Consider the following 25,524-nt stretch of genomic DNA (forward strand, 5'->3'; position numbering starts at 1 on the left):
GCCCAGGGACCCACGCTGACACACAGCAGGGCTGGAGCATCAGGATGCTGAGGAAGGAACAGAGCAGCTCAGTGCAGCAAACAGGACACCCTTGGAGGAGTCAAAGCCATCAGCTACTTTGGGAATAGCACAGACTGGGATTAGCATCAAGAGACTGCATAAAAGATTTCAAATTAAACATGCTGATGGAGACAAATGCCACTTGAGGAGCAAGGTAGCACTTGGCAGACAATTTTCCAGGAGAACAGCAAAGCCTGCCTGGCCCTAAAAGGGTTAAACAACCCTTCTATGAGCTGTGGTGGAGATATTTCCCATTTCCTTCTTCCTGCCTTCATCGCCCGAGGTGCACTTTATATTAATTTTCTTTTTTTTTTCTCCCATAGAAAATCCAAGTCTCTGGAGGAGTCGGTAGGTTCCAGCTCTGCTCTGCATTTACAGACTCGACTAATTACCCGGATAATAGGGCAGCGCGCTGCGAAAGCCTGTGGTAAGGGCATTTCCTGTGAGGCAAGGTTAGGCAGATAAAACGCCTGGAGCCAGAGGATTTTGGATTCAGCCCTTCTGGGAGACGTTTTTAATTTATTAGCGCTATTTTTTAAAAATAAATTAAAAGGTTTTTAAATGAATGGAGATTTGCTCTTTCCAAGTGATTTATCTCCTTTGTCTGACGAGCACAGGAGCTGGCAGGGATGTGAATGGGGAGGGAGAAGTCAGAAAGATAGGAAGCAGCGGGGTCATCTCAGGCGGAGGGGATGGGCGAGGGCTGCGGGGCCTCTCTGAACCGCTTCCCCATCACGTCCATGTCAGAGATGGGCTGGAGATGCCCAAACAAGCAGAGGAGCAGCACTTTTGGGGCAGATCATTGCTATTTTGGCTGTAGCCCGGAGGCCTTCAGCATTTTGGGCTGGTCCTGGGGAGCAGCCATTTGTTTCCCATCCCTGCCTCTGCCCTGAGAGCCACCTTAGCCCTGGTGGCTGCGGAGTGGGGAGACAGGGTGCTGCTGAGACACATTTCCACTCTCTGCCAACGTCAGGGTCTTGTCTGGTTGCATGTGCCAGGGCAGGGAGGAGCCCTGGCCCCTGTTTTCGGTTTAGCCCATGCTCCATGTATGTAGGGGACTCGGCCATGTCCATGGACAGGACCACTGGGAGGGCCGTAGCTCTTACTTTTGCATTTCTCCCTTTGCCTCAGCAGCTCAAAATTGAGCCCTGAGCAGGTGTTGGGGGATACATGGTGGCTTTTGTGATGGGGGACCCTGCACATACCCATGCCAGGATGCTGCTCGGCACTGCCAGCCCATCCGCACCTGAGAGCCTCACGAGAGTGTAGACCTGCCAGAGCTGCTGCTGTTGCCTGCCTACCCCGTATCAGAGGCCCCAAGGACTTGCCTCGATGGGTTACCTCGCCATGTGTGTGTGGCAGCTGGTGCTCAGGGCCACACCACCTCCTCTCCCCGCTTGGGCAAAACAGTCCTGATGGGAGAAAAAACACTTTCTCCTTTTCCTCAAAGTGGAGCTCCCAGCCCAGGGGCATTGTCAGTGAAGTACTACTGTTTCAGTGAAAGACATGGGAAGACCCATGCAGGAACATCTCCACCCCTTCAGCTGCACTCTCCGCTTGCTGTCTGGGGTCTACCCTGCTTTTCCATGGGGACACTGGCAAGGCTGAGGTCTCCCTAGCAGCAGTCAAGCTGGGAAATGCTAAATGATGGTTTATGTGTGCTGGTGTTTGGAGCTAGAACTTGGGGGCCTGCTCTGAAATTCAGCTTCCATGATTAGATGCCCTCCCCATGGCTATCTGTGAAGCACTACACACACACACACACACACACACACATATATATATATATATTTGGCTGCATAATTTCAGGTCACCTACCCCTTCCATCCCTTCACCCTGCAGAGAGCAGTGACTTGGGGCTTGGCCATCTGGAGGGTCTTCATGCATTCACCTTCCCCTCCAGGTCTGATCCATGAAACATTTATATTCCAGGGAAGCAGAGGGCTAAGTTCAGCGTTATCACAAGCTATCTAATGAGGTCAAAGTCAAGCACTACAAGGCATGTGGTAATTATTCATCAGCCTTTAGGTTGCATTCAGACTGGCTGCAAAGCTCAAGGACCTTAGGACACCGGTCAGCTTTCCAGGCGAAGGTGGTAAGGAGGAAACCTGGGCACAAGACCAGTGTCACTGTGGAAATTCATGTCACAGGGATCCCCCCATGAGAAATACTGTCCTCATACAGCAGCAGGGAACTTGGCTCCTGTATTAGCACCATGCAAGTCTTTAGATGGCATTTTTTCCTTGCTGCTCCTCTGAAAACACAGCCCTGTCTCCCCTAGCACCGTGCCCTCAGCCCTGAGTACAAGGTCTGAATGTTTCCAAGAATCAACCTCTGTCATTGCACTGATGCTCCTGGCTGCAGTTGACTTCTCTTTACATCAACTTTTCCATAAACATCCCTACTTACCAGGCTTACGCTACAGCACAGGTATAATCTAATCCCCCTCTCCTTCTCCCTGCATTGTTAAAGATTGAGAAATTAAGTCCAACATAATCAGGACATGTAAAAGTTAAGATCCTTCCATCCAAATAGCAGGAAGGCGGTTATGCTGCCCGATGTTTTACAGCACACATTAAACTGCCTAAAGAGCAATACACTACGGGGCAGGTTTTACAAGGCAAAGCAGGAGCAGCGAAGCGACGTGAAGGGCAGTGCGACTGGAGCCTCAGCTTTTGGCATGCCTTGCTCCTAGTTCTTGCAAAAGATGGTGCTTCCCCTCGACTTTTCTTTTCTCTTTTGTTTCACCGCCCCACTCCTCACCCAAAGCCCTCTCGGGATTCCCCCACCCCACTGGACCAGATGATTTGCTGTGGGCCAAATGCTCCCCTTGGCCACAGATCTTCCCCTCTGGGCATGGCTATGGGTTATGGTTGTCCTTTTCTTGGTATTTAAAGTCTCCGTGCCCAGCTGGCCCTGCTCTGCTCATCGGGCAGTGCTGGCTCTGCTCTGCATCACCTGTGGGCACCCTCTGAGCTTGCACCTTATTTAAAGGATCTAGTCCATTACCCAAAGGGGCTACAGGAAGAATGTGTCACTTAAGGACATTTACACTCTTATTTACTCTGTGTCTTTGGGAGAGGGCTAAAAAATGCCAAGTATCACCCACTTCGACCATCTAATACCTGGTTTCATGGCTCAGCCACACTTGGGGTTTCTTCCCACAGCCCTGCAGCATTGCTCTGTGTAATCTCTCAGGCTTATGGGAACTGGTGAGGGAATCTCACTAGGTTTCAAGGCTATTTCGAAACCCTATTGGGAATCTGGCCAGAGTAGCTCTGACTTGCTTCCAGCCAGCCTGCCCAGGTTTCCTTCCCAGGAAGAGGAGGCTGGGGGGCTGGTGAATAGCCAGATCTTGCCCTGACAGAGAAAATTTTCTTGGAGCTGCTTTCTCCAGCTACATGCTGGTGTTTGACCGGTTGAGACCTGGCGGGTATTGCACATCTACCTGCCCCCTGATCAGCATGGAAAACACAGAGCTGCTCTTGCTCTGTACCTGGCAGAGCTTACTTGTGCACAGTAGCTGCAGGTCAATGCAGGGGAAACATGAAGTCATTCATCTGGCTTCACTTTACATCTTTCTAGATTTGCTGCCCTCCTAAAATATCAGGGCCAAGCCCTCCCAAGAACAGAGACGCTCCACTGGGATCTGTTTTTGCAGAAATGATAGGACCTGGGTTAGGCATCCGGTGTGGTTGTGCATAGGCAGCTTGCGCAATGCTGAAACCTGCATGGAGCAGTAGGTGCTGTTTCTCTTAAAGTTTTGGCTGTATTTGATAAAAATAGAAGTTTCCCTGTCTAGCTGAATATGAGAAGAAACATTTCCCTTAGGGGAACAGAGGTTTCTGCACCTAAAACTTCCTAGGCTTTTCTGAAAAGCCCAAAACAATTTTTTTCCTCTCAACTTCTACAGTTCTTCAACTATTGTGCCTGGCTTATAATCAGCATCTGGCCACAAATACTCATTTTAGGAACCCTGGAGAAGTTTCTGTCTTCACCAACTCTTACCATCCTGCTGCCTTCCAGGAGGTAACGCCCACAGGGTAACTGAGAGCACAGTTTGGCCTCCACAAGCCAAGAAAATGTGCTAAGTGCTGTCAACAGAATGTAATCATAATTTGAGTTAAAGGGTATGTGCGGAGACTGTAACAGTCTCCACATGCACAGGAGCTGAGAGGTGGTAGGTAGATGCAGGTCTAGCAGCTTGGCTGGGCTGTTGCAGCCAAATGCTCGGCTGTTTTTTGCCACTAAGCTTGGCCGGCTTTGGTCAGCAGGGCAGATGAGTGCTGGAGATTAACACGAGGGGGATGGCTCCATTTGAGGAACAACGCGTTCCTCAGAGATCAGTGACTTGAAATACTTGCTGGCCTGGAGGTGACAATTAGGTGCTCAGGCCAAGAAGAGCAAAAGCCAGCTCACTCTCTCTTGAGGACACTCCTTCAGTGTGATCAGATGTGGAGAAGAGTCTGGAGATCTCGCCCACAGCACTGTCCTTGCAGCTGCAGGCAGCTGGTGGAGCGTGGGGGCTGTGGGATACTCACACGCACAAGTCTGGGCCATCAGCGCCTGGACACAGGCATTAGCCAGGCAGAGCCCCACTCCCCGGGGACAACCCCTGGAGGTCGAATACTCCCAGGGCTGCCTGGTCAGCAGGGACAGGACTTCCACTGCTGCAGCCCTGCAGGGAGCCACGTCCCCGCAGTGCTATGCAGTCCTGTCCCTGCAGAGACTGAGAGCAAGAGAGGGAGACACTGAGCTCCCCTGAATGCAGGGGGGCATCTCAGATGGGCAACAAAAGACAGAGAAAGTGCTAGAGCAGGAGCAGAGGGGAAGAGAGGGAAAAAGAGTTTTCAGCACAAGTGTCTGTGGAAATGGAATTATCTCCCAGGGGCAATGGAAGCCCTTCAGTTTTTCCCACAGTAAATAAGGGGCCAGCTTCTTCTCTGCAGCTCCATCCTGCTTGGGATGGGCAGCAGGGTGGCTTTAACCACCTTGGCTGCAGAATAAGGTTGCCCTGATGTAGGCTGTGATGTTGCTGCATAGTTTGCCTGGGTTATAGCCCAAACAGGGTTTTCTTCCATCAGCAAGTCCTCCACTCCCTCCTGCAACCTGCCTGCCTTTGTGCTGCCCAGATGCCACGACTCTGTCCTCACGTATTTGCCTGCGCCCACCAGAAATGACTGTGGAGCAAGCCAAACTGGCACAGTGACGGAGGAGATCCGTCAGGGAGGGGAGACCATCCAGCAGCCTCCCTTCCCACACCATCCTGGCACGGTTCAACCTGTCCCCAGCCGAGCCCTTCTGGGTGGCCCCAGGATGTGCCAGTCTGAAAGTAAGAGACAATGCGTGTCACGGTCCTGCCACTGAGGAGTATGTCTAGGGACCAAGGGCTTGCCTGCTACTTCCACTCTTAGCCGATCGCTGCTGCTGGCACCGTGCTGGGCACAGAGGGGTCCTGCCTCCTTGAGTGGCACTTGAATGCTGGGAAGCGTCACCTCTTTTTGCCATGACCCAGACCCCCTAGTTCTTCCTGGCAAGGAGTGAGGGCCTGACTCAGATCCCAAGGCCTGCATGGAGGGACATGTTTCTGCACAATTGAAGGCAACAGGCACCTATTCCAGTCTTTCAGAGCCTTGATTTATTTGCTTGCTTATTTACGTTTCCTCCTATAGGCCAACGCACGGCACATGAGATCCAAGCAATTCATAGTGCCGTCAAAGGCACGGTGTGTGCAAGGCAAGGCCATCAGAGTTAAGTCTCTCTGAGTTCAGGGTGACCCATCTGCTGCTAATGAAAATGTGTCCTGGAGAAGAGTTCATTCCTGCTTCCCATCTTCCCCCAAGGTCTCCTGACAGATTGCCTATGCAGCCATGCCAAGAATATGGTGCAAGATGAAGTCAACTGGCTATGGGTGAGGCCAGGTGACATGAGGCCATCTCAAAGACAGATATTCCACAGATGCCTGAGGATTTTACCAGCCTTGAACTCAAGCCAGCCCCTCATTTTGGTGGAGTCTGGTGTTTAGGAGGCTTTGGGACCATGTGCATGTGGTGAGGAGGTGGGCACACTCCCTGAGCAGGGCATGCATGCAAGCTCTCTGGATTGCACCAGGACTAGACTTGTGTCCAGGGCATCAGAGCCCCTTCCCAGCCACTCTGCCCACATGCGCAGACACCTCTGCAGCAGCAGCACACCAGACCAGCTCACACAGATGCAGGGAGAAAGTCCAGCCTGCCACCACCCCAGGAAGCATCACGCCCTGGGCATCTACTTGCTGGGCTGGTGCCTGGAGCCAGCCCTGCTGCTGCCCTCAGAGCGTGGTGACGAGTGAACTGGCAGTGGGGCTGACACAGAGACACCAGCCCTTTCCCGTGGGCTGTGCTGGAGGGGATGAACACACACAGAGAAGAAAACAGGTGACTCACAGAGTTTCCAAGCTGTGCAGCCCATCAAAGCCGTTGGCTCCCAGGCTTTGGATCCGGTTATTGTGCAGGTGCCTGTGGACAAAACAGAGATGTTCAGTGGAGATGCAAACTGACCTTTTCCTGCCAGTCTGAGCCATGGCCCAGGGACATCCTGCAAGCTGAGCACAGCCTGGGCTGGGATGACAAAGGGTGTTATAAGGTCCCCTCTTCTGCCCCATGAGACACATGCTAGGTGCAATAGTGCTTGCAGAGCAGCTTACAGAGCTCCCATTTCTCCCAGGAAATCCAGGCTGATGTAGGAGTTTCCCTGAGACCTCCACTTTCACAGCTGGTGGGTGACTTTGGACGAATATGCTTAAGAAAGAAGCTTCAAGAAACACTCTAGATCTCACCTCACATTGGGCCCAACCCTACTAAGTGTGGTGTGGCTTCAGCAGTTGTTCATGGCACTGGGTGCTATCTAAGGACACAGTCATATTTGGACTCCTCAGAGCCTTAGTAGCAGTAAGAAAGCTTTGAGTTGAAAATCATCCTGTTAGTCACAGTTTATTATCTTTACTTGCAAAAAAATGAAAATGCTGGCAGTTCCTGGATTAGCTCCAGTTTGATTGCAATGAAAGTTGTCTTCAGTTTAATGCTTCAGAGTGTCTGGCTGAAGTGCAGGGGCCATGCGACAGGCTGATACACATTCTCTACATTAAGGCAGCAATTTTTTCCCTGTGCCCTTTCATCCTGGTGCTACATGCCACGAACATCTAGTGCTTAAGGGCTCTGGACCTCCCAGCCTTAATGCTGGTGCTGGAGAGCCGTGTGTTGGGGCCCCCCTGGCTTGCAAAGCCACCTGGGGTATTTTTGCCTTGGAAGCTCCATAGGAGATTACTTTCCCTGGAGTCCCATCTGCTGGGTTCTGTTTCCATGGACCTCTTACTCCCATGTCTCAGTTTTTTGGCAAACCCAAGACCTTCATTCCTGGATTCCTCCTCTCTGATCGTCAGAGACTCTGTGTGTGTGTGCACATCTGAGTGTTTTAGCCACTGGGATTCCTTTACAGCTGGTCGGAGCCACATGGCTCATTGTGCATCTCCCTCTGAAATCCCACTCAAGGGCACCTTGAACTCCATATAGAGAGACCTTGGAGCAGCCTGAGGAAAGTCTGCTGAAAAACAGGAGAAGACAACCCACTGCTGCCCAGCCTGCCCTTCTACCAGCCTGCGCTTAAGCACATTAGGGATGTCCATGCTTGCACGGGGATGGACTGTGCAGAGAAATGCCCCCTGAGGGGGTAATGTCCTCTGGGGCAGGATACCCTCTGCTCTCTGTCAGGGTAGGTTTCCCCACCAGTTCATTTTACAGTTCAGGTTCTCCTTTAACACAGAGTGCCACATAGTTAATCTGCTGCCACACCACTTGCCTTTGGGGTCCTTTTCTCCCTTGCCCATGTTAAGGGATGCACCAGCCTTTGTCCAACACTGCTGCCTCCTTCCAAGAGCCTGGGGGAGACTCCACACTGGCAGGTGGATCAATGACTTTTTCGTTATTTGCTGCTTGATCTAAATCTGTCTTGGCTTGAAAAATCTCTCACTCCACCTGGATTCAAGTGTGAGCTGTTTGGCTGAGCACAGGCAGCTCCCACTGCCAAATATTCTAGGGTAAATCAGGAGGGAGCTGGGAGTGGAGGAACAGCCAGGCTCTAGGGCAGTTTGGTAGGGGCTTGCAAAACAGAAACCAGCCCAAGACGGATGTTTGTCGTTGGGATGAGAACATACAAACATTTCAGAGGAAGGGGAGGGGAGGGGAGGGGAAAGATGTGTGATAAAATATGTTTGCTCCTTTGAGCAAACGGGAAAAAAGAAAAGGAAGTTGCCTGCAAGAAAACTTGGTTTGATTGTGACTTTTAGAGGAGAAAAGAAGCTGAGAACAAAATCAGAATTTCACAGGAGAAATTTCTCTTCATCACAAGAAAAGAAGTTCAAGTCCAGACAGTTTATCAAATGTTATGGGATAGCTTCAGATCATGTTGCCCCTACTCCACTTGGCACTTCCAGTGCAAGATGGTGCCAACAATTTTGGGTCCCTTTGAGCACTGGATACTGCCTTTGGCAAATCAAGGGTTTGGATCTGGAGTCGCTCTGTAACTGCAGCAAGAGGTACCGCAGGAACCCCTTGCCCCATACCTCTGTCTGCTACGAGGGGACAGCGTGGGGAGAAAGGAAATGCTGAATGCTGGGGAAGATGTGAGCTCCTTGGAGCTTTGTCGGGGTGGTACAACAGGACACCTTGTCTAAGCTTGACATGCTGAGCAGCTGACTACTATCGCTCATGTCAGGCAAGGAGACAGAATAGAAAAGCAATCACCTGCTGTGTTTATACTTGGCTCTAAAGTGCTTTGTTTGGAGGCAGAGTAATGAAAATCATCAGAAGGAAGTTCTTTATTGGTGAGAACATTATGAGCAACCGAAAAAGAGAGTTATAAAAAAATTTGCTGTCCAAGCTGAACTCTAGAGTTGTTACCCAACCACATGGCAATAATAGAAACAAGAGAGCTGGAAAGGTAAACACTTGAAAAGACATTCCTTTCTTCCATCCTGCCTTTTTTTCTCCCCTGGTAAACAAATTTTAACAAGTGGAATTGCAACATCTCCTGTGTTTGTCAATTTGAGCTCAGCCCACATGACGTTATATTCTGCCCTGTAAATTACAGCTGGTTTGATAGCAGCTTGAGATACTTGGTTCTGGGCTACAAACAACCCTCTTGTGATGCAAAAACATGACAACTCTTTAAGTCCTTGCTATTCCTATTTGAGCTAGTATCCACCACTGTCCTCAGTAAGATCAACGAGCTTTGAGATCTGTGTATCTGCCTTTGCAGGTCAGTACCATGGAGTGGGGCTGGTTTTGGGCAATCATCCATGAGAGCAGCTTTGCCCAGGAAGGAGCAGAACAGTCATTGCTTTTTTGTGGGCTGGCATGTAGACTGTTATTCAGTTATGCACCTCCACTAGAAAACAGTGGCCTCTTTGCAAAAGCGGTTGTCATGACTGACCTCTGGCAGGATGGCAGACAATTTGCCCCACGTGCTCCTGCAGCAGCAGGAGTGCTGCCACATGTCACGAGACAGGCTAGCTCCTGGGCTGTGTCAGGTGAACCCACGCCGTGCCTTGCTGAAAGGCAGCAAAAATTACAGTGGCTGCAGAATACCAAATGGCCACAATCTCCCAGACAGGCTTGGGAGAGATGCTCCATCTTGGTTGGTGTCTCTTTAGAAGCACACCAGAAAAAAACCAACCCTACAAGATTCATTTCTGCCCCACAAAAAAAGTGCACAGCAGTTTCTAGAAGGAAGATTTTCTGTCCTTGCCAACAATTTCTTATCACAAATTGGGCATAAATGAGATTTTTTCCAAATCATCCCTGCAGCACTCCTAGTAGAATTTGTTTCATTTTCATTTCACTCCCTTTTCCATATATTTTTCCAGTGGATTAAAAGATCCTGGAGAACAGTCTTGTATTGAAGTGAGAGACAGTCCAACACAGGCATTAGCACTGCGAGCGTTGTGGTTTAACCCGGCAGGCAGCTGAACACCACGCAGCTGTTTGCTCGCTCCCCGCCCCCCCCAGTGGGATGGGGGAGAGAATCGGGAAAAAAGAAGTAAAATTTGTGGGTTGAGATAAAGACGGTTTAATAGGACAGAAAAGGAAGGGACAATAATAATAATAATAATGATAAAAGAATATACAAAATAAGTGATGCACAGTGCAGTTGCTCACCACCCGCTGACCGATGCCCAGCCAGCTCCCGAGCAGCGGTCCCCACCCCCCGGCCAACTCCCCCCAGTTTATGTACTGAGCATGACGTCATATGGTATGGAATATCCCTGTGGCCAGTTTGGGTCAGCTGTCCTGGCTGTGCCCCCTCCCAGCTTCTCGCTGGCAGAGCATGGGAAGCTGAAAAGTCCTTGACTAGTGTAAGCACTGCTCAGCAACAACTGAAACATCGGTGTGTTATCAACATTGTTCTCATCCTAAATCCGAAACACAGCACTGTACCAGCTACTAGGACAAAAATTAACTCGGTCCCAGCTGAAACCAGAACAGCGAGCTCCAACTCTGGAAATGCCACCTCTGATGGGACAGGGCACCTCTGTCAATTTGTCTTACACGTAAGGGAAAGCAGGTTGAGCTAATTGAGAAATACTGGTTCAATAAAAGTCCTTGTCTGCATGAACAAGAGAGTAGACTATAAGGAAAGGGAAATTATGTTACATCTGCATCGTGCACTTGTGAAAATGGCTCTGGAAGGCTTAATGTATTTCTGGTACCCACATTGTTAACTGGATGTTGATAATTTGGAATGGGTGCAAAGAAGAGCAATAAAAATGATCCAAGGGCTGGAAAAAACTAGGATAGAGACTTAGAGAACTCAATCTGTTTAGCTTATTAAAAAAAGATCAAGGGGATGAGTGCAGCGTAACATATAGGATTCTTCCTGGTTAGAAAATGGGTACTAAAATGGTTCTGTGATTTAGTGGAGAAAAGAATAATAGAAAAAATGTCTGAAGTCAAAGCCAAAGAAAATTCAAATGGGAAATATGAGCTTTTTTTTTTTTGTTAACACTAAGGATGATTAACCACTGGAACAAACTACAAAGAGAAGTGGTGGATTCTCCATTGCTTTCATTTCTAATGACTTCATTTTTCTTCTCAAAAAGGACAAATGCAAACATTTTCCATCAGTTATTTGCATTAGATGATTTGAACCAAGTTCAAAATTGACATGATGTGAATTCTCCCACTGGACCAGCCATTGCCATGATGAATTTCCAGCTCTATTGTGGCAAAATTGTCCTTTTCCTCAATTTGGCCATGGATAAGTAGAGAAACCTAAATCATAAATGGTGCAAATTCCCATGGATTATTTCCGGCAGCGAAGGACCAGCATGAAACTTGTCTGGTGAAGAATAAAGCTCGATCAGAAGTCACATTGTCAGGAGTGCATTGGAGTGCCATTCGCTTCTTCCTCAAGTGCTGGAGAGGGAAACTTACTTTTGCCAAGGCAGCATTCTTGGTCCTCAGAGAGAAAATGCACTTTTGCAAATTAAAAGGCCCATGAATGGGACCCAGATGTTCCAGGCAATATTGTTCTTAGCAATAACGAATTGCACATGCCTGGCACTCCCTGCTAACACCGAGGTTCCCAAGAACTTCTCAGAGAGGGACTTCTTAACTCCCTTGTACAGGTGAAGGTAGAGATGCACAGGTTCATCCTGACACTGATCTAACAGACTGGGGTTTGTCATGCTGGGGAGCTCCGAGTCCCACAGATGTCAGCTGAAACTACTGGCAATCAGCTCCCCTGGAAAGTTCTTTGATGTTTGCTCCCAGGCAGGGAGGAAACTGAAAATCAGTGGTCCCTTTTTTTGGCTAGAGTAAAACCAGAACAAGGACCAAAAAGGGAATGGGAACCCAGGAGTCTTGGAAACTAGTTTTCTCCTCTAGTCACTAAACCATGCTGTTAGAGAGAGAGCTGCATCATGTCCTTACATGATAAAAACTGTAAGAAAGAGAAATTCTACTAAATATCCTTCATTTACTGTCTTCAGATCTCAACACGTTCAGTTGGAAGGTCTTCCTGGGTCACCTAGGAGGGAAGCACTTGCAGGTGAGTGGCTTGTCCTCAACAATAAAACATCAGCTGAAATTCAGGTTGCATGAATGTAAAGTGATGTAAAGGGGGGAAAACCAATCTTATATGAGCACATACAGTAACAGGCTCTTAAATATCTACAGGAAGGAGCTCTTGGTAACACCAAGAGTTTGGTAGTAGCTGTCAAAAAAGCAAATAGGAATTACTAGAAAAGAGAAAATGGGCTACAGAACAGCATTATGCCATTGTATAAACTCATTGTTCATTTTCATCTTTGCTACAGTGTGCGGTTCTGGCCTCTCCATCTCAAAGGTGCAGAGGAACAGACAGGTGTGATATGTACACTGACTTCTGACTGCAAAACAGCTAACTGAATGGGGACTGGAAAAGCAACGATGAGGGAAGGGTATGACAGACTAACAAATACAGAGATGGCACAGAGGAGGTAGAGACAGAGTGCAAGAATTAGGGGGCGTTAGCAAAACTAACTGGTAGTGGCATGAAAACAACTTTCCCAGAGTCCTTGTTTTCGAAAGACTTGTGTGCAGGCAGACAATGGTCAGGGCCAGATAAGAGGAGTGGAGCATATTTTTTGCATATGGGGCCAAGTTAACTCACTGGCTCCAAGCTCACTCCATGTGAAGCAGCAAACGCTGGGTCCTTTTGGCAGCGGGATGTTCAGCATCGCAGGAATGTTTGAGTCAGAGGGGTTTCCAGGAGCTGAGGCTCCCTGTGGACCCAAACAGAGAAGGATCCAGGTTTTGACCTTGTTTATTCTAACTTAAGGGATTCCCTGCCATGTGATGAAAGTAAAACTACCCAAAGACTTTCTCTAGCTGGGTCCATCATTACAGGGCTGCAGAGAAAACCTCTCCTACGCTGCCTGGCCTGTGTGGGAGAGGGCACCGTGACTCCTTGTCCCATCCACATCCTAGCATGTCTGCTGACAGCGCTCACAGCTCCTTTGGTGACACCGGAAAAGAAGGGAACTGCAACCCATTTCAGAGATGTGGCAGCAAGGACATGTCTGCGGCATTGGGGGAATTCTTGGCTACAGTTCCCAAATTTGTCTATGTAAGATTTTACTGCAGGGCTAGCAGACCCCTCTGGGGACTGAGACTGAACAAGGTGCTGTGATTCCTGGTTTGGGAGTTGACTTTCTGCTGAATTCAGCTGACAGAGGAGATGAGGGACACTAACGAGAACTGCTGTCATGCACTTTATCAGCCTGTCAGCACAGCAGCATGGGGGTTTCAGATGCTCGCTTCTAAATGAAAAATCTTTTATGCCCAAGAAAGAAGATGCTTTTTGTAAAAAACCCTTTGCTTCAAACAAATCATTAGCTGAAAAATAGTCAGGACTATTTCTGCTTGTAGATGCTAAGACACATTCTGTCCTGAATAGATCAGACTTGGAGGTAAGATCTTCAGTATCCTATTCCCATGAGCCACCCTGATCAAACAAGCCATCTCCCTTCTGCCATCAGCAGCACAGTGCCAATATCACAGCACATGAAGCCCTTGTTATCAAAGCTGCTAAAGGATAGTGCCAGTTACCGAGACTCATAGATTTCATGATGAGTGATTTACATGAGGCTCTGCTTACTGAACACCCTGCAGCCCTAGTTAGAAGCCTGTAGCAGCAATAGATGGGAATAAGATCAGGGAATTCCTCAACAGAGGTGTAATTTATTAGCAGAGGCTGAACCCCTTAACTTGTTCCAGATTGAGGCTTGTGTATTCTGATGTTGGTGCTTTGTGTCAGTGCTGGATGATCACCCACATCTCTCCCAAAGGCCCAAGGTGTGTGGAGGAGGAAAAGCACTTCTCTGCACCTGGGAAGGTCATGCCCTCAGCCGTGGTCAGCCGTGTCCATGAGTATTAATCAGGCTGTATATGAGAGATTCCCCTCTGCTCCTCCACATCTGCCCTTGGCTTTCCTCCCCCAGGTGCTCATTTTAATACCTCTCAGGCTAGAATTTTCCCGATGTTTATGGTAGCAGCCAGCCCTTCTCAATCTACGTGCAAATTCAGACACTATCAGAGGAATGCACATATGTATCATCTGCATCCTGGTAGGGAAAGTTTCCTCGCAAACTTTACTGCCTAGCTCGGCTGGCTTTTGGGAGCGTGTGCTTCTTGGCTTGGTGGGTGAGTCCAAAGCAGGGAAACATCCCTGGTAGGGGTGCAGGAAGAACACTGGGTGACTTTCCACTGGCTGCGTGCTGACAAGGGTATGCATGGAAGCATGGGAGAGATTTATGGGGCCAGTTCTGCCAAACACTTGTGATCCCACAAAAATTTAGCATCGTGTCCCACAGCGCCTGGCAGGATCACACATGTGTTCCCTTCCAATTGTCTGTGGTGGGACATTATTCTCTCCCTTGTGACCTAATGGTCAATGACTTTTATTTCTTGAGCTTGCCTGTTTAATTAAGGAGTTGCTTCTCACCCGAAGTATGGGATAAGCCAGAATGAAAGCAGCATGCTTTTGAGACTGAAATAAAACCCCAAATGTCAGCTCACCCTCCATGCTAGCTATTAAAGCTGAATGAAGTGGTTGCATTATGATGGTCATGGGATGCATTGTAGAATGAGCATCATTGTGGGTGAAAATTACTTATCTGACATTTCTCAAGTTGGTTTTAGCATTTCTCCTAAATAAGTCTTTATGCTTTGTCTAAACAGCTGAAGTTGATGCTTAGTAAAACTCTGGACTGTGCTTTGTCCAAGCACTTTCTATGCTCAATGGCTTCAGTAAACATTTTAAATTTTGAAAGCGAAATAATTGCTAAACTTTCACTAAGGCACCACATGCTGAGGTTACTTAATATCCTGGTATCAATACATATTACCAAACTAAAAGGTAGCCTTTCATGTAGATAGAGGAGCTCTAAACTAATTGGCAATCACACCTGAACTTGTTAATTAACACCAAAAAAGTAATGACTAGCTGATTTGCACACGTAAACTTCCTTTTAAAAGTTAGATAATATACAAGCCTCTGTTGATCGAAAGGATGCACCTCCTGACGTAAATGCCGAAGACATCTGTTTGCTTTCTGATTACAGGCTGCAGAGTGTTTTAGCGTGTCTCACTGCCCATGGAGTAAACGTTTCCCTCCTGGACCGGGCACCCTCTGAGAGCAGCACCGTTCTCTACATTGCTCTGAACACTGTCAGTAAAATGTTTATAATGCAAACTGGACAACAACATGCACCATGGGGTTGTGATCACCGCAAAGAATAGTTGATCTGCATATACAACAGTCATGCAAATAAGCACGTACAGGCTTGGACAAGGTGTTGAGGTTAGACCTTTCATTCAAAATCATATTTGGTCAAAAAGTTTTCTTGGCATGTTTTCCAAGAAAAAAAATAAAATGCTTTTTGACCTGACTGCAGGTTGTTTCATTTTTTTTTTTTTTTTCATGTTGATAGAAATTCCTGTAGTTTCAACACAGAGATTGGAGGGAGAAATAGAAATGAGAAGCTTTTTGTTGCTTGAATCTTCAGAGAAAAAAAATCTGCTTTTTGTTTCCAAATACTGTTTTTTTTTTAAATGCAAAGCATTTTTTGAATGATATTGGGGAGCTTTTTGGCTCTTCAGTGAAAAGTGGGGAAAATATGAAAAAAATCGAAAGAGGCAATTTTAGCATTTCATATCAAACAGCAGAGATTCCTTGACTCTCATGAACAAAACCTCTGCCTGCCGCCCCTGCAGCAAAAAGCTGCTCCTGGGGAGCGACCACCAGGTCTTCCCGCGGGAGGAGGACCCCGTTTGCCAGGCACGGTCAGCACCTTGTCCCAGCCAGAGGATGCCGTGGCTGCGAGGGAGTAACAAGTGGAGAAGGCTTACAGCACCACGAGGCTGCTGAGGTTCTGGAAGGCGTAATCGGGAATGTGCCAGATCTGGTTGAGAGCCAGGGTCATGGCTTGCAGCGCTGGCAGGTGGTTCAGAGCTTGGACAGGGATCTCCGTCAGGGCATTATCGTCCAGCCACAGGTGACGCAAGGAGAGCAGCCCCTCAAAGCTCTTCTCAGGCACCACAGAGATAAGGTTTGCATCCAGGCGTCTGAGTGGGAAAGAAACAGGGTGGGGATAAGTGAGAGATGGATCTAGCATTGCTTTACGTGCCCACAGTGTTATGCAAAGGGAGTTTTGATGCCGAGGCGGGATGGATTGATGGCCAGGGAGATTGGATTAGGCTGTAAATAGTGATTAGCATAAGGAGGTCTCGGTGCAAGGTTCCTGCCTGTGCTTGGAGATGTTTGACCGCTGCCAAGGTTGATCCCTTCTTGATGGCCATTTAGTGCTGCCAACTGATGTCAGCTTCTTAAACAAAGTGGTTGGGCTAAGTCCTTTCACACGGACCCACCAGATGGACACTGGCCAGCTGTGGCTTGCAGGCACCCCCCTTAAAAATGAGCATCAAAGCTGCATCCCCCGGGGCCAGGCTTGCTGTGGATCTGCCTGAGCCCATCTGCAGAGGCACAGCCCTATTTGGGGTACCCCACAGCCTGCTCAGACCCACTGCTGCGGGGCGTACAGGACTGCCAAACTGTGTGGCTAAAGCCCCATTCCAGAAGAAAAGGATTTGTCTAGAAATGTGAAATATGTGGCAGCCCTGCTTGGGGTCCTGTGTTTGATCCGAACAGCCAGAGCTACCTGCAAAAGCACCGCGAACGAATCAGACCGTATGTCATGGCGCAGGAATTATACCTGTGCTCTCTGTATCGCACATGTTCAGGCCTTTCTTTCTCCTTGATTTGCCAGCTGTTTTTTTTTTTTTTTTATCATCATGGAAACCTTAAGGCAGTTGAACCTGAGGTTTAATTTGGAGAAAATTTAATTTTTAAGACTTGTTTTTGTTCCAAAATAGAATCAGAAGCCAAGAAATATTAAGCTTATTATGAAAAAAAAAATTAAAAACTAGGTTTGGGAATCATCTCTCTTAAAGATCTCTTATTTCAACAATGGTGAGCAGGATACAATGTATTATCTGTAGATTTTAAAATCAAAATATAAGAGGAAAACACTTCAGATTTGGATGAAATACCAGGAACCAATTATACCAAGGAGAAAGAAAATTCTGATTTCCATCCACGGCCAACAAAGCTTATTTATCCAAGCTATTTAAAGGAAAGATCTCTGAATTCAAACTGCAAAGAGAAAGCACTTTGTCTCTTATCAAAGCATGAGAGAAGGAAGTTAACAGAACTGTCACGGCCCAGCCCTCAAATCAACAATCCTCCACAAAGGAATGTGGTATAGAAAATAGTATTTTTGACTACATAAAGTAATATTTTTGATGAAAGTTGGACACTGGAGCAGACCCACAGACACTGTTCCCCCCCGGCGCCAGACCCTTGTCCAAAGAGCACAGACAACATTTCCTGGCTCACAAACCAGTTCCCAGCACTCTAAAACTCCTAGTCTGCAGGAGAAGGCCAAATGCTCCATCATGTGCATGGAGCAGGGAAGACCCCAGGTGTGAGCTGTGGTCTCTGCAGTGGGGTAGGGGTAGGATTTCCTGGGTGGAATTCTCAGATGATCCTGGGAAAGACCTTTTCCTATGCCACAGAGAGAAGCATTTCCTGCACTGGTTGGTCTGACCTGGATGGATGAAGCTGGAGATTTGTACCTGGTCAAGAAGTGCAGTCAGACCTTCCTGAGATCTCCCTCGGACAACTGTCCTTTAAATGCAGTGTACAAGTCTTGATACAACATCGCCTCAAACTGAAATGGTACCCCAAGGTGGATTAAATAACTATTTCATTACTCACATTTTGCCACGCTAATGTATTTTTCCAAATTGCAATACACTTGCATTGCTGCAAAGCAGCATTTTCTGGTGCAAGGCTGTTCAGCTGAGAGTGTTTCTCTATTGATTCCTCTGTGGATGACAAAGGCACATCGCACCCAAAGCTCAGCTCAGTTGCCACAGGATTTACATCTTTACTCAGAGGGCTGACACAAGACAGTGTATATTTTCCTCTTGAAGAGGAAACGTCTTTGTTTCCATTTTGCCCTCTTGGGCAATAATTGAGATTCATCTAAGGAGTTTCTTAACGCTCCTGGATGGCCACTAGCTTTGGACATGCTGCAGCTCCAAGCCAGGCTCTGCTCCATGTCTCCACATCCTGCCGTCAGCGAGAGGTCACCTCTTCAAGACTCAAATGAACCCCAAGTCTTCTGTCTCCTCACCTCCGCGGGGGCTGCCTGGTGGCAGTGTGCCGTGTTGTGATGAGTGTGGCCACTGTCCATGAGACGCTATCTGGAGAGCAGCGTGCTTGGGCAGTGTTGGTGAGCTCCAGCCACGTAATTGCTGCCTTAATCTGCTCTAGAGTATGAAAATCAGACCCCGGCCAGATTCCTCGGTGGAGTGAAAGGGAGACTTTCTGCTGGTTGCAATGAGCTGGACAAGGGCCTGAGCAACCTTAGAAACAGCAGCCTGCTTGGACCACAGCACGGCAAGATGCACCTATTTGGAGCTAGTGAAGTTAAAATTAGGAACAGGGAAGTGTCCAGGTGAAGGCATTTCACAAGCAGCATGATGGGCAGGATTCCTTATGTGCCTTCGCAGCATCGACAAGGGAACAGGGAACATGGACTAAGTGATGGCTGCGTTCCTGGTACCAAAAGGTCTCCAGGTTGTTTAATTATTCCTCAGGGAGTTACTGGCTCTTTCTGGAATAGAGGTGCATTCTTTCTAATAAAAGCTGTGCATGTGGGGATTGCTAATTGCTATGGCTTTCAGACAGCTCTTCACTCTTTTCTGGAAGGAGAAAAGCTGAACTTCTTGGCACAGAGTTGTTAGTAATTATATCAATTATACTAAACAAAAACCAACCCAACAGTTCTCTCCTTTCTTCAGTGTGTGACTCTGGCTCCATAAGTGTTTTGTGTTATGATTTATACCTAAGATAATTGGGCCGATTAGTGGGTAAATGGGACAGCACAGGCTGGGGCTGGCTCCTCACCTTCCATGGAGATGTTTTAATCTTTATTTCACCAAATCTCTCAGTTGATTTTCCTTGCAAGCATTAACCCATTCGTCGCTTACAGAGGAAGATGCCCCTTTCACGGAGCTGCTGGATGGCTTAGCAGTGGGACTCCATCTCACACCTGCTGTCAAGCAGTGCTGTAGGTCTGGAGAGCGGATGAGACACACAGTGGTCTCCAGATGTCTGCACGGGCAAGATTTCCAAGTGACTTCACAGGCAAGGCACTGTAGAGCATCGTCCGTTGCAGGCAAAAGGAGCTGATTTCAAGTGGGGTATTCAAGAACAACGGCATATGAAAATCACCAGCTGCTTGAAAGTCTCAGCTTCTGGCTTTAGACCTGCACCCACTGCTGATAGTTACGGGGCGTTTATATGACTTCAACATGACATTTAGCCAAAAGTCCTAAAAGTGCCTGGAATCACCTCAGATTTTACTCCATTTTCTGTTTTGGGGACTGCAGGGATGGGAAGAGAGGGAGCTGCCTGGGAAGAACATGAAAAGTCCCCTGGCTTTTGGTCTGAGGCATTGCCTATGTCATCTTTGTTCCCTGCACAGCTGTTCATGTCTGTGCTGAGCCATGGTGAGAGGAGCGGGTCAGCATCAAATGCAAGCGTGTCTGAGCCCCACCAGCTGGTGTCTTTGCTGCTGCTGTAGCCAGTGGCAGCTCTGAGGAGCCAAAGGAACCTGTGTGGGGTGGGAAAGGGAAGCCTTTCCTTGGGCAGGACAGTGTCAGGTAGCCTTCGTGTGGGTGCAGGGTTAAGAGCCCAGCATGCCTTTGAAAAGCCACTTCATTGCTTTGAGCATTGTCTGTGTTTGATAAAGGCTTGAGGAGGAATTGCCTGCCTTCTTGCCAGGAACAGTCCAGAGATGATGCTAGGATCAAAAACATTCCTAGAAGGAACAAGCAGGTAGGGAAGGCCTTTTCTAATGAGAAAAGGTCAAGACTGGGAGATTCCTCCTTCCCAGTGTGCAGGAGATAAGCCAATGCAATCAGTACAGCCATTCAGGAGGTCCAGGTAGTGGTGGGACTATGTGTGGTTGGCAGTGCAGCGAGCATGTAATAAGTTTTGTATTAATTCTGACAGGTCAAGCTATAATCTCAGGTCTTTGGTTTCCTGTGCCGCAGAGCCAGCAGTTTCTAAGAACTGTCTTGCTCCAAGAACTGCTTCCAGAGTGTTTCAGAGGATGTACAAATGTGTTTCCTAGACATCTGTAAGCACATGCATCCTGCTGTCTGTAACATGACTGTCAGAAGCGTGCAGCAGTGGATAACCAGAAACAGTCTCTCTGTTCCCTAACAGATGTGGTGCAAATCTCAGGCTATGACCTGCAACTTTGCCCATATCCTTCCAGTTCCTTCTGGCTGTGGAGCATTTACAGGGGGAGCTGCAGCCTGGAAACCAATAAAAATGCACAATGCCATGCTGTCAGGAAATATCCTGACTTTTGCTGCTGTTTTTCCTTCCTTGCACACAGTAGAGCCAGACAACAGGCTGTCTGGGTGCCTTATACAAACTATGTGCAGTAACTGGTCTGCAGTATAGACTCTGTGATGTTCCTCTGCTGCCCACAGCCCAGTCACAACAGGACACCGGGACCTCAAACTCCAATCCATCCTCCCAGCATTTTTTGCAATATATTGGGCTATTATTTCCCTTGATAAAGTTGGGGAAAACTTGCCACCAAAGATCATAGGCAGCATTGGGTGCTACTGGGCTGGGCTGTTCTCTCTCCAAACAGGGGAGCTCCTCTGCATCTTGATTATCTGTCAACAGCAGAATATAGGACATAAAGAAAGAATGGTCTGGAGAGAGAGCTGTGACCCTCGAAGGAGTGAGGACTGACCCAGCAGCAGTGGGAGGAAGAGCTGGTTGTCCACCCCTCCCTGAGACCACCCCTTTCTCGGGAAGCGAGGTGCTTGCTGTCTTCCCCGGCCCCAGCGTGCATGTGTGTCGGCTGAATAGAGCTGATCTCACCAGAAATGTCTAATTGGTGCCTTCAGGCAATCATGTCTCTCTTCCTGTCTGAGTTTATCTTGAAAGGCTCGATTGAGTTACCTCCTATCCCATAATAGGATCTAAGTTCCTTGTAGTAACAGAAGAAGGAGATGATGTCACTGCAGCTAAACTTCTCCGATAACTTACTAATGACTGGGGCCAACACCTCAGCTCCTTTCTCAGGCAAAACTCCCAGACGCACTGAGTCAGTACCTGGCTTGTGAGCTCCCGGGGAACTCGCCGTGCAAGAGGCTGAGGGCGCAGCGAGGGTGGATGGCTCCGGAGCCCTGCAAAACACCCTGCTCAAAGGCACTCTGTCCCCCTCTGCCACACTCCCCTGCAAGCCAGCTCCATGTGTGTTGCTCTTTCTGCCAGGCACAGCACTCGATGGGGCCCAGACACACAGAGGCAGGAGGTTCTGGGACCCTGAGCCTGCCCAAATAACCCAGGTGAGGAGCAAGGGCTTCTTCCATCAACTGATACCAAATGGAATAGGAGAAAGGCAGGTGGGGACTGCAGTGCTAACCTGGAAAGTGGGAAACTGGGTTCAGTTTCTGCTCTGCCTATCATGTCCTTGTGGTCATAACGTACTGCAGATACAGTGGGAGAATGGACCTGTTGGAGCGGGTCCAGAGGAGGGCCACAAAAATTATCAGAGGGCTGAAACTCCTCTCCTGTGAGGGAAAGCTGAGAGAGTTGGGGTTGTTCAGCCTGGAGAAGAGAAGGCTCCAGGGAGACCTTATTGTGGCTTTTCAATACTTAAAGGGGGCTTATCAGAAAGATGGGGACAGACATTTTAGTAGGGCCTGTAGCAATAGGACAAGGGGGAATGGTTTTAAACTGAAAGAGGGTAGATTCAGACTAGATATAAGGAAGAAACTTTTTACACTGAGGGTAGTGAAACACTGGCACAGGTTGCCCAGAGAGGTGGTGGATGCCCCATCCCTGGAAACATTCAAGGTCAGGTTGGACGGGGCTTTGAGCAACCTGATCTAGTTGAAGATGTCCCTGCTCATTGCAGGGGGGTTGGCCTAGATGACCTTTAAAAGTCCCTTCCAGCTCAAACCATTCTATGATTCTATGAATGACACATTATTGCATAGGTAAAACATTGCCTTGTAGGCCTGCTCCAACACCTGGGCTCTTTGCCCCTGCCACCGAAGAGCTCACAGCCCTCAAGCAAGACTCACAAGAGTTCCCTAGCTCCATTTCCAGACTAAAAACTCTTGTGAAAACCACCCCAGACAGTGAATGAAGGTTCAAGATGCAAACGTGTTCCCAGTTGGCTGTGGAATAGGACCTGGTGGAAAAGTTTGCAGGGCTCTGTTTAGGCTGCAATGAGTCTTCACTCCTGACTTAACGGGGCATGTACCTCTGGGAAGCCCTCCACGAGGGATGCTCAGGAAATGAAATCAGAGCAATACCTAGACTCCACACAAAGTGCCTTTGGTACAGACAAGAGGGCTTTGTTATCCCCAGTTGCAGACACCTCCAAAACCCCTCAGGTCAGAACCGTGCAAGAAGGATTGCCAAAATCTCTGTGCAGCTATAGAAACTGCTGACAGTTGGGCAGCTGCACTCCACTGCTGTGCCAACTCCCCGACCAGCCCTCTCCCTGGGCGCCTGGCATTGCCCCCCCTTGCCCATAGTGCCAGGCACAGGGAAATGGAGAAGGTACAGAAAGCAGCCAGAGGCTAAGCAGCGTGGCTCAAAGGCCCGCCAAGCAGTGTGGGTCCTGCATATTTGCTGGGAAACACGGTGTTTGTCAAGGGCACAAGCTAGCTAGAAAAGAGAAGGGAGAGCAGCTCTTGGGGACAGAAGGAACAGGACACACTACTCTCTGGGGAGAAGGGCTCTGAACAGATCATGGCACCCCGAGAGATCCCCTGGGCCAAGCATGTACTGGGACATAACAGCCAGCTCACACCTTGAATGCATGGGGACCAGGGCCAGACCAGATGCATCACAAGGTCCCTGTCTGGCAGTGGGGACCTGCAGAGGTGTTACAGCTCGGTCCATGGCTGCCTTGCTCCACCCACTCTCCACTTGGGAGCTGACATGGAGATAGGGCTCCAGATGTCCAATCTGTGGTGTTTGACTCGGGCAATCATTGCTAGACTGGTGGTTATTTTGTTGGCCACTTGGGTGGGAGCCGCCTCCTGTTGAGGTGCCGGACTGTACCCTGGTGTGTTTGAGTGCCTCCTTGTGCTGGGTGAGCACCCATAGGATCCCCTGTGACCTTCCAGTGCAGCCGGCTTTGTTTTAGAAATTAAATGACCCTCACCCTTATAGCTGATAGACTATACTGGGGAGAAGCACTGGCCTTTGCTGAGAGCCTTGAATCTTGATGGTCATGCATGTGGTGCATCACTTCTCACTGAACACGTGTGACCCACAGCTGGCCAGATGTTGTCCTGGAGAGGAGTGCACAACAGCTCTTCATCTCACCAGGGCCCGAGGCTCTCTGGGCTTGGCCCCTCCACAAGTTACCAGGCTGTTTTAAACAGCATGGCAGCCATGAGTTCCCCAGAGCTGACACAAGGCTCTGTGGGACTGTCCCCTGGCCCCTCTCTGGCTGAGGAGATCCTCCATGGGCCAGACACAGTAGTTTTTGAGCCACACAGCTGCATGGCACTGGAAAGCTCTTCTGCTCTTTCTAGCAGCTGGGGCTGCTTTGGAGGTGTAACACTGAGTCGTGAAAACAGGGCATAGTCCGCTTGGCTGGGATTTGGAGCTAGCTGTCCAGTGCCGCTGCTCTGCCGTGGGCTCAGTGTGACCCTGGACAAGTTACTTGGCTTTTCTTTGCCTCCTCCTTCCTCTGTATGAAGGGAACGGTAGCTTTGCCCTGCACCGCAAGGGGCTGTGAAGGGACCTGCCTCCCTTCAAGAATGGTTAGCACTGCAGATGGCTCTTAGGAGACAGGTTGCTTGGACCATCTACAGCCTGGGCTAGCCAGGACCTCACGGATCACTACACTGAGCTCCTACTGCCAAAGATACCGTCTGATAGGGCCTGTCACACACAGGGCTGGGGCCTGTGGCTCCTAAAATTTTGTTTATGCACATCATATCACTTGGCTAAAAATTAACTTGGTGTTTATCCTACCAACACAGCTAGTGATTCCTATGCCTTACTTTGTCAGGTGAGACAGTTCAGTACTTTTCATACCTGAGTCTCACTAGATTGACCGTGCCGTGGGAGGAACTTCTTGAAGTCCACAGGGTTATGAAAGAGGCAGAGAGTTAAACATGAGAGCAGACTAAGGGTCATGGCTGTGTCTTGCATAGAGGACTAAATGCTGCATAGATGGGTGCCAGTTTAAATATGTTGTTCATTTCTTGCTTGCCTTTCTATCTCCAGTTTACCTGAAGCTTCTCTGTGGTTCATCAAGAGTGCTTACACATTCAATGCATGTAACATCTGGGACCCATCTTCCTTTTGCACTGACACATCTACTGTATGTAACATCTGGGACCCATCTTCCCTGCTGTGAGGCTGTATCTACTGTATGTAACATCTGGGACCCATTGTCCATTTTCTCTACTGAGTCGTCACCAGGGAAATGCAGCATGCCCTCGATACTTATGTGTATAAGTGAGTGAGTTAAGGTTCATGAGTCCCCATAATAAAGGTCAATGGAAAACACATTGGAACTTACTATATGACTCATATGCAAGAGAGTGTGTGTGTGGATCGTGGATGTGAGCTGTGATTATTATTTCTTTAGTGTCTACAATGTTCTAGGCACTGGGAGGGCAGTCAAGATAGCATGTGCCCCTTCGTGAAAGCTATTGCAGCCTGAGATGGGAACTGACGGTGCATATGAGAGGGGTGTGAAGATGGAAATAAGTTTCTGTGTTTGTCAGAGTCTCTTTTGAGGGATGTTTGCTTATTGAAAGGTGGGTACTGCAGTCACTGCAGTGTGGGCAGGGAAAGGTAGGAACAATATAGATAGACAAGTGACCACCAGTTTCAGCTTGGTGTGAATGATCTCTTGAATGTTTATCCAAATGGAGCTCCTGGTTGCCACACTGGATTGCTAGCAGTCAATATAGACAAGTTTGGAGGTGACTACAGTACGTGATGGGCATAGCTGTGTAGGTATAACCTCTGCCAAGCTGCTAGAAAAATACAGCTCAAGCCACCCAACCTGTGCTGTGACCTCTTCATTTGGGAGCGCAAATGAAGAATCCTGGAGGCGCTGGGGCACAGCAAGGGTGTCGCTCATCATCACCCCCTTCCAAGTGGTGCCAACCACAAGCTCAATGAATGGGAAAATTAGAGAGTGAAGTCTCAAGAGAGGAATTGACTCACGGGATCATCATGAACATGATGGCCCAACTCAAGATCACTGGGAGCTGAAGAGCCGACTCTCTACACGTTCCAGGAAAG

The 25,524-nt window shown here is 48.5% G+C and overlaps 1 protein-coding gene across 4 annotated transcripts in view; it reads right to left on the reverse strand.

Moving 5' to 3' along the window:
* The window catches only part of LGR6 (leucine rich repeat containing G protein-coupled receptor 6), a 148,578-nt gene that overhangs the window by 32,481 nt on the left and 90,573 nt on the right, over positions 1–25,524 (reverse strand). For 3 of the 4 annotated variants that reach the window (XM_076357800.1, XM_076357802.1, XM_076357801.1), the window contains exons 5-6: positions 15,987–16,202; positions 6,486–6,557 (exon numbers count right to left, since the gene is read on the reverse strand). In XM_076357800.1, the coding sequence (XP_076213915.1) occupies positions 6,486–6,557; positions 15,987–16,202 (288 nt within the window). The remainder of the gene's footprint in view (positions 1–6,485; positions 6,558–15,986; positions 16,203–25,524) is intronic. The other variant, XM_076357803.1, reaches the window with a different exon arrangement.

This window comes from Aptenodytes patagonicus, chromosome 22 (assembly GCF_965638725.1).
Source record: "Aptenodytes patagonicus chromosome 22, bAptPat1.pri.cur, whole genome shotgun sequence".
NCBI classification, from domain to species: domain Eukaryota; kingdom Metazoa; phylum Chordata; class Aves; order Sphenisciformes; family Spheniscidae; genus Aptenodytes; species Aptenodytes patagonicus.